The following is a 9,412-nucleotide window of genomic DNA, read 5'->3' as shown; positions in this document are numbered from 1 at the left end:
GAAATGCCAGAGGACATCACGGGGATAGAAGCCAAAGAGGATTCGGGTACATGGCTCTCTTCAAAAATGTATTTCTCACCGCACCATGAGAAACCAGCCAAAAAGCGTTCAACAATTTACGAATGATTCAGCACATTTTCTCTTGTATTACTCGCATGGACTTCTAAACACTACATGGGGCCTACGTCAGACCGCTCCTTGAATGTCCCAATCAAGTTGTCTGTTCGGGACACACGAAGGAGGTAACTCTCATTGAGCGTATCCAGCGAGCTACTACAAAAATGCCGCCGACCTCAAATCCGCGGATTACGCATCGCGTCTCGCGGTGCTCGACCCCTTTCCCCTGGAGAATCGACGCCTCCCGGAGGACCTAATTCCTACTTATGCCCTGTTGAGCAAGGCATGGACAGCAGGTCTTCCACAGTTGGCACAGCAAACACACCGCAGGGACATGGTAGGAAGATTTTCAAGCTCAGTGCGCACACATTCACTAGGCAAAAACTTTTCCATTTTGGATAGTCGCTGCGTGAAATCATTCACCTCCGACGGTTGTCCACGTTCCTTCCATAACGCAATTCAAAGCACCATTAGACACTTGTTTATGACAGTCCTGGCCCTGGCAAGCATAGTGCCCCCACTTGGAACTTGAAGAGCAGCGCTACGCTATTTTTTCACTTGTGCCTTTCAGGTGAACCACAGCCGCTGAACGTAATAGCAAAATCGACCTCCGAGGGGACCTAATTCTTACTTACGCCCTGTTTGAACAAAGCTTGGCAAACGGGTTTTTCACCGTTGACCCAGCAAACACCCGGCGGGGACATAGTAAGAAAATCTTCAAGCTCAGGGCGCACACATTCATTAGACAAAACGTTTTTCATTTCGGGTAGTAGCTGCGTGGAATGACCTTCCTCCGACGGTAGTACACGCTCCTTCTCGAACCCAATTTAAAGCACTATTAGACATTTATTTATGCGAATCCTCGCGCTGGCGAGCATACTGCCCCGCGCTGAGAACATAAAGAGCAGTGCTACACCCTTTTTTCACTTGTGCCTTTCAGGTGAACGACAGCCACTGACCGATAAGAGCAGAACCGACTCGGAAAACTTGGGTAAAAGCCTCGATCCTGTGTATCAATCCGTGAATCCGTGAATCCGTGACCCGGGAAACTTGGGCAAAAGCCTTGATCCTGTTTATCAATCAGGGGATTCGTTATTCCTGTTGCCGCACTGAAGGAATCAGCCAGCTAAATTAAAATGCAGGTGTGATCCAGATTTCCCTTCCATAGCGAAATAAAGCGACACTACATTGGACTGAACTTGCTTGCTTTCGGCAGGGCTCTGGCCCGGGTGCGAATACAGTGAATTAATTGGCTGATTAGAATCGAGCAGTGATTGGTCGAGATCAGACCAAACAACCAATCGTATTTTAGAATACTCCCTGTGCCAGCTGCTCCGTATCGCGAGCAGATGGCGCTCTGGCTCTCAGTGCTTTCTCCCACAAAATCCCTTCTTTGCGCATTTAATGCATTCAGCACGCCATTTATGGTTTAGTTTGCTGAAAACGTCGGTTTGTAGTGACTAGCTGTAATCCGTGAAAGGAAATGCATAGGTAAGTAATGCAAATAAATAAGTCGAAGGATACAACCGAGAAAACGTGAATGGTCTCACCAACAATGTACGACTTTCACCCATTGTGATAGGCTTACGTCTCACTGAGTCTGCAGTATTCCACAATCCCTCGCGTTTTGGAAATGGTTTTCGCAGCAGGTTATGGGTTCTCTGGAACTGCAGGAAAACTTTGATTACCGCGTTAGAGAGACTAGCATGTTTGCCCCTCTGTCATCGTAGACTGAGATCTCTTAGAAGTCCACAAGCTTGACTACAGTTTATCAGGGGTGCCAACGGGCAGCCGAAGTATCCCGGAGCTCTTCAAAACAAAAGATGTATGCTTGAGCGTCCTGAAGGTTTTTTGACGCACCCAGTAATGAGCCCATGCAGCATCCCAGTAAGGTTCTTGAGGCTTCATCTCTCGACGTTCTCAGAGTGGGAGCGGACAGGTACGGGGTGGGGTGCTTTACATGCTTTTTTCAGCGTGCCTCACTTAGCAAGCGAAATGTACTATTTGACGAGGACTTGTTTGTTCATGTTGGGCCTAGCCGACAGCTGATAACCCGCTCTCTATCGCTTTATGAAAACACGTGTTGACGTGTATTGTCCTCATGTTTTTCAACAGTCTAGCGTCGACCTCCTACGGGTTTAGTGTAAGTATGTTGGGTGTGGGGGCGAATTCTCCCAGTGATCAGCCACCTTGTGCTTCCTATGGTCACCTCCGGAACCTAGTACAAGCGGTATAGTCTGCCTTAAGTCACCCACACTCCCCGGATTATTCTGGAGTTTTGGCTGTCATGAGACTCATTATAATGCCGCCCCGTTAATCTAACATCCTCAATGTTGACTTCCGAATAAAGCTTAGAGAAGGTGTCTGTACTAAATTGTAAACAAGTCGGACATATCCTATCGTTCAAGAAGTCTGTGTTTAGCGCACGGACTTGCTCATTATGGCCGCACGGACACCCGTAACAGATGGTGATAGTTTTGTCTTTTTATCATCCGTTACCGTCACGAAGAGACTGGACCTTACCATGGTGTGTGTGGCTGTGTACCTCAGAGACCTATTGAGCTATACTGGGGAGTGTTCGCGCGACACTCACAGAGTCTCTCATACCAGGTTGGTCCATGGGTAGAGGTCTGACGAACACAGTCTCCTGACCCTCCAGGTTGGGGGTTGGAACATGTATGGCAACGTGTTCCGTAAAAATGGTAATGTACTTGCATTTCCAGCCCAACACTGCTGCCTTGCGATTAGGCTTTTGAGCCAAAGGCATTGGTTAAGAACCCTAATCGCCCTCTTGTCTAGGTGTGGGCGCCCTGGCAGTATCCCAGCTCTCGTACAACCATGACGTACACAACTAAGTTGATCATTCCTTACTCCCTTAGAGGATACTGACCTTATGGGAGATCAACTGACGGCCCCAGAAAACTAACAATCATGTCAAGTAGGAACGAGTGGAAAAGGTAACCAAACATTACAAGGGTGCTGTCGGGAAGTCGCCAGTAAACTACCGTCCATAGAGTTCCATGTGTCCCACTTAAAATCATAGGGATTCCATTGAAACCCCCTTGGCACCATTCAGGCTCCCAACCAACATACGTACAGAATAGGCAGATCATGTGTGACTGGCTTGCTGCTGACTCGGGAACTTAATGCGGGGGCTAGGTGTAACGGATATCCAACGAACTTCGTTTGCACTGGCTTTTGGTGGGGTGTCACCAATCGGATCCATATGGTACGTTTATCAAGGAGTCCCTAGACAGAAGGACAGTTTCTGCACCAGTCCGAGGAGTTCCTACCTCGATTTACAGGAACTAGTAGTATTCCCAAGACTGGATGTCAATAATAAATGTTGATAATCCGGTGCGGAACAAGGGTTTAGATCCGACATTCCCACCTTACCCGATCAATGCTTCGGAGACATCGATGATCAGACACTGGCATCTTTCGTATGTCTTCTGCTCGTAGAGGCCACATCCCTGATCCAGGGCGAGATAAATCAGTGGTTAGGGCAATAATTCACTGACCGGAAGGTTCCTGGTTCGAACCCGACCTCTGCCTCTCGGCCTCCCCTGTCTAGGTTTGGGCAACCTGGCAGTATCCTATCCCTCTTGTTTCCTTCCGCTGGCATGGCAGTTGGTCACCGAAAGGGTGGTACAGATGAACATTCTTTCAATAAAACAGTAGATGTCGCATTGCCACAGTGGGAAAACTGTCTTTGACGGACAAACTGACGTCATATCGGCGCCATAGGCGTCGAAGGTTGGCAGAAGCTGCCCTGCTCTTACAGGATCGATGAATAATATAATCTTTAGTCGGTCCACCAAAACCACCAGACAAGCGTCTAACGCAGAGACAACTGTTTGCTGGTATCCGTGGATACAACGATCCATTGCGTCAGGACCACCGATAGCCGAAGAGTGAACTGTGGAGCATATGAGCTCGTCCTAAGCGGCTTGAGAAGCACGACCGAACTGAGGTCTTGTATGCATGTTTCACAGACACAACATACATCAATAAAGAGCGAGGGAGAGAGGAAAAGCAAGGTTTCAGCAAGGCACAGGGTACAGATATTGAAGGCTGCAACGTGGGTCAAATCTTTTTTTCTCTTTTTTTTCTGGGCGAAGGTTTAAACACGAAATAGCGGCCAGGGGACTGGTAGATGGGTTGATTGCACTGCATTGTGCGATGGATGGGGAGGGAATGTGGGAGGAGGCCGGTGAGCAAAGGGCTACGATAACAAATGATACTTCCCGATTGCCCAGGACGAAGAAGGGGGGTTAGTTGGGGTATCCCACCTTTAGCCTTAGAGTCGAAAGTCTGACCTACAGGGCGTTGGCAAGATGTAGGGTTTTGTTCGGGAACCTTGCCCTTAGCCTCCCACCTAATTGGCTATGTGGGGAGTAAGGGAGTAAGGCATTACTGTCTCACTCTTAATGCAGCTGCGTACAGCCAGTACCTTCTGAGCAGCGCTCACAGAGGACAGTATGACTTTACCTGCAGACCGTCTCGTAATACGACTCTTCACAGTGCTCGGACTAGCTGTTTTTCGTTGGGCTGCTCCGTTTTGGCCTTCCTGGCATGGTTGAACACTAGGGAATTGAGTTTTAGGTAGCATAGCCCGCAGGATCATTGCAACACAGGTGACGAGGTGACATCTTTGGGCCGCGATCCAGCCGCATTGATTTTACTTGAACCGGACAACTGTATAGTGCAAAGGTGACAATTTAATGGAATCCAAACGAATAATCCGTTTTCAACCCTGAAACTGAGTGCAACTCCTACGTCATAGATATCACGGGTTATTGCATCATTGCTCTTCATTTTATTCTTGTGTTGTTGAAACGAAGTAAAACGATGCGCTGGTCCGTGGTATCCATGACGTGGGGCCTGTACTTCGTCTCAGAGTTGATGCTCTTTATTTCTGTGGACTGCAGTAAAGTCGTCTTTGCGTTGTACAGCTGTCTGTTTCAATTGAAACCAGTTTATCTTGATGCAGTGGGGGCGCCTGTTGGTCGTATGAACATACACCAAGACAGAATGCAGTTCAAGAACTGGGAGCCATGAGTTTTGTCGATACTCTTTGCAACTGCTTCGGCCAGAAAAAATGTTGATGTTGTCACCCTGATATGAACGTCGAAGTCGGACCACTTAGCCTTGAGAAGGCATAATTGGGTTGCTCGAGTCGCTTTAAAGGTAATGGGAACTGTCCCTTTCAGTTTTGCGGCACCTGTTCCTAGGCACTGTGGACCTTCAGTATGTACGCCCCCTCCACCACTTTTTCGAGAGGCCACCACTCACAAACTGACCATATATTTCGTTGGATCACTAGGCCATAGGTTGCCAGTTTAGTGCCCCAGTTGAAGATGACCGTTTATGCTGGGTCGCGCAACTCGATTCGGTCATACCATTCCGTGGGCTTGGTCATAACTTCACTTTTCCTCAGTAGGTGTGGAGAAGTAGAGCCATCCAGTCCGTCGATTTCAACTTTTTCTTAGCTCAACAGCATCGAACTGATCTGGATAGAAGGCTTCCGGACATTCACGCTGATCTTCGGCATCACCGACTACACAACATAGTGCCCAACACGTATTGTTTGCTGCCGTGCCACCCAGAGGGAGCACGAGGGTTAGGATACTGTCAGATTGCCCAAGTATAGACAGGAGAAGTCGAGTGGCAGAGGTCGGGTTCGAACCAGGGACCTTCCAGTCAGTAAATTCGCGCTCTAGCTGCGTACAGCCAGTACCTTCTGAGCAGCGCTCACAGAGGACAGTATGACTTTACCTGCAGACCGTCTCGTAATACGACTCTTCACAGTGCTCGGACTAGCTGTTTTTCGTTGGGCTGCTCCGTTTTGGCCTTCCTGGCATGGTTGAACACTAGGGAATTGAGTTTTAGGTAGCATAGCCCGCAGGATCATTGCAACACACATGACGAGGTGACATCTTTGGGCCGCGATCCAGCCGCATTGATTTTACTTGAACCGGACAACTGTATAGTGCAAAGGTGACAATTTAATGGAATCCAAACGAATAATCCGTTTTCAACCCTGAAACTGAGTGCAACTCCTACGTCATAGATATCACGGGTTATTGCATCATTGCTCTTCATTTTATTCTTGTGTTGTTGAAACGAAGTAAAACGATGCGCTGGTCCGTGGTATCCATGACGTGGGGCCTGTACTTCGTCTCAGAGTTGATGCTCTTTATTTCTGTGGACTGCAGTAAAGTCGTCTTTGCGTTGTACAGCTGTCTGTTTCAATTGAAACCAGTTTATCTTGATGCAGTGGGGGCGCCTGTTGGTCGTATGAACATACGCCAAGACAGAATGCAGTTCAAGAACTGGGAGCCATGAGTTTTGTCGATACTCTTTGCAACTGCTTCGGCCAGAAAAAATGTTGATGTTGTCACCCTGATATGAACGTCAAAGTCGGACCACTTAGCCTTGAGAAGGCATAATTGGGTTGCTCGAGTCGCTTTAAAGGTAATGGGAACTGTCCCTTTCAGTTTTGCAGCACCTGTTCCTAGGCACTGTGGACCTTCGGTATGTACGCCCCCTCCACCACTTTTTCGAGAGGCCACCACTCACAAACCGACCATATATTTCGTTGGATCACTAGGCCATAGGTTGCCAGTTTAGTGCCCCAGTTGAAGATGACCGTTTATGCTGGGTCGCGCAACTCGATTCGGTCATACCATTCCGTGGGCTTGGTCATAACTTCACTTTTCCTCAGTAGGTGTGGAGAAGTAGAGCCATCCAGTCCGTCGATTTCAACTTTTTCTTAGCTCAACAGCATCGAACTGATCTGGATAGAAGGCTTCCGGACATTCACGCTGATCTTCGGCATCACCGACTACACAACATAGTGCCCAACACGTATTGTTTGCTGCCGTGCCACCCAGAGGGAGCACGAGGGTTAGGATACTGTCAGATTGCCCAAGTATAGACAGGAGAAGTCGAGTGGGCAGAGTCGGGTTCGAACCAGGGACCTTCCAGTCAGTAAATTCGCGCTCTAGCCGCTTGAGCCATCTCGCCCCTCTTATGAAAAAAAGATTAAGATGATGGGGAAGATATCAGCTGCCAGCCTACTACAATCATTTCACGGTGCTCACATATCCAGTAGGACAGACATTCTGGATAGAAATTGATAACAAGACCGCTTTTGACATCAACTAACGGCCATATCTTGAAGGGTTTTCAACCCCACACATTGAGGATCACGGTCTCCATGGAACGCAGGTCGCACCGACAACACCCAGACTTTTAGTGATTTCTCTCATACTCCTCTGCCAGGTCAAGGGTTGACCACCTCACTGCTTCCGTCAATCTGATTTGGGCATGGAAAACAGCACTGTTCGGCGAATTATAGTTAGACATACGCAGCACGTCCCAACCAACGCAGTTTCTGGTGCTGGACACATTCTTCAATGGAAGTCTCCGTTGAACGACTGAAAATTCGCTTTCTAACTGTCTTGTTACGGATTCGCCGACACCCACATGAGCTATGGTTGTGAGACAATGGTTATGGAAGACCTGAAGACGTTTCAGCTCCGCTGGTCGAACAGGCCAAGTCTCACAGCCGTGCAACAAAACAGCCTGCACTGTAGCTTGATACACACGTCCCTCGAAATTCAGAAATAAACCACTTTGACGCCATAGGCGTCTCGAACTAGAAAACGCGACTCGGACCTTGAAAATTTGTGCATTAGCCCCATCTGTCACACTGGAATCTGGGCTAATACAACATCCAAGTTACGTAGAACACTCCACAAATTTGAGTACCTCACCCTGAATTGTAAGGACATGTTAATTGGTTTAATTTCCAGGAGTATGACCTTACTGTTTGTGGGTGAAAGTGCATACCACACAACTTGATGATTTTGTTGAGCTCATCTAAAAATAGCTTCACCTTTCCCTCTTCGAAGACGAGAACGATTTTACCTGCATATTCCAATAGGGAGTTTTAAGTCTGCGTTTGAAGACCTTCCAGCACTCACCTTATTGTCTCATTGGTCGCAAAATTGAGTGGGAATGGAGACAGTGGCATTCTTGTCAGACGCTATTTTGTGTGCGAAAGCTTTTGAAGCAAAAAATGACGCCAAGGGTCTCGTTACAACTTGAGCCAAGCTGATATCCTGGTGGTTATCGCTTCCAACATGGGTTATTTTTTTTTGAAATTAGGTCTAATGCCGTTTCACCCCAGTTATCTTGGGCACTTTCCTAAATGGAGATAAACCAGTCAAGCTCACGCTGACTGGGGACTTCCTCCGGTTCTTCAGGGTGGATTGGAGGCGTCCGGACCAGCAGCTCCGTGACGCTCGTGGGCATGTATGCAAGCATAAACCTCCGGAGCCGCAAGAGTTTCCAGTTTCACTACCCGGATTTCCAGTGCAGTTCTAGAATCTAATTGAATGGCAACAGATGGCCACAAGAATTGTTGTTCGAAATCCTTGGTCCAGCAGTCGAAGTGTTTTCTTTCATCAAAAGTGATTGTGCCAGTTTGATCCTTCGCTCTTTCACTCACAGGAGCCTACCGGAGACCAGTCTTATGAGTCGACTAGAATTACCTTCTGACATTCCGGGAATTCTATGCTTCTTTCGGGTATGCGGCTTCCCTCTACTACTCGGGAGTGGTGGTATTTCAGTAGAGACCACTTTGGGCTGATCCGTTGATGTATATTGTAACGGGCATCGCCGTATGGAATAAGTCACAGGCTTTCTTATCCCATTAATTTCAGCGTGATGCGAACTTGTTTTTCCTTCTTACCTCGGGCACCTCCAGTTTACCGGCAGTCTCGGAGATATTCATACCATTGTCTATTTGTCTTTCACACAAAAACCAGCTCTGTCCTGAATATTCGAGTCCAATAAATCTGTTACTGCTGCCGTACTGAAACGTGAGAAGTCTTTCACACAAAACCAGCTCTGTCCTGAATATTCGAGTCCAATAAATCTGTTACTGCTGCCGTACTGAAACGTGAGAAGGCACCAGGATTCGACGGTCTGTATCCAGCCCTCTTCAAAGAAGGCGGAAAATCCCACCTGACAAAGCTTATTGGTGCTATATGGGACGAAGAGAAAGTGTCTGCAGAATGGGGCTTGTCGACAGTTATCCCCATCTTCAAAAAAGGTACGCGGACGCTATGTGAAAACCACCGTGACATCAGCCTGTTAGCTGTGGCATCGAAGGTGCTCTCTGGCCTTATCCTTCGAAGGTTGACTGAACACAGAGAGAGACAGATCCGTGAAAACCAAGCTGGGTTCCGTCCTGCAAGAGGTTGCATCGACCATATCTTCACCC

The 9,412-nt window shown here is 47.9% G+C and overlaps 2 protein-coding genes across 2 annotated transcripts in view; one reads left to right on the top strand and one right to left on the bottom strand.

The window, feature by feature from the left end:
• Positions 1–1,533: 1,533 nt before the first annotated feature.
• T265_10160 (hypothetical protein) overlaps positions 1,534–9,412 on the top strand; it is a gene marked incomplete at both ends in the record, with an annotated part of 68,258 nt that continues 60,379 nt past the window's right edge. Inside the window, one exon of the mRNA XM_009176450.1 lies at positions 1,534–1,608. Within this exon, the coding sequence (XP_009174714.1) occupies positions 1,601–1,608 (8 nt within the window). The remainder of the gene's footprint in view (positions 1,609–9,412) is intronic.
• The window catches only part of T265_10161 (hypothetical protein), a gene marked incomplete at both ends in the record, with an annotated part of 37,895 nt that continues 36,869 nt past the window's right edge, over positions 8,387–9,412 (bottom strand). Inside the window, one exon of the mRNA XM_009176451.1 lies at positions 8,387–8,641. Within this exon, the coding sequence (XP_009174715.1) occupies positions 8,387–8,641 (255 nt within the window). The remainder of the gene's footprint in view (positions 8,642–9,412) is intronic.

This window comes from Opisthorchis viverrini (assembly GCF_000715545.1).
Source record: "Opisthorchis viverrini unplaced genomic scaffold opera_v5_347, whole genome shotgun sequence".
NCBI classification, from domain to species: Eukaryota; Metazoa; Platyhelminthes; class Trematoda; order Opisthorchiida; family Opisthorchiidae; genus Opisthorchis; species Opisthorchis viverrini.
The sequence above is the reverse complement of the archived record's forward strand: the minus strand, read 5'-3'. Positions and strand labels throughout refer to the sequence as shown.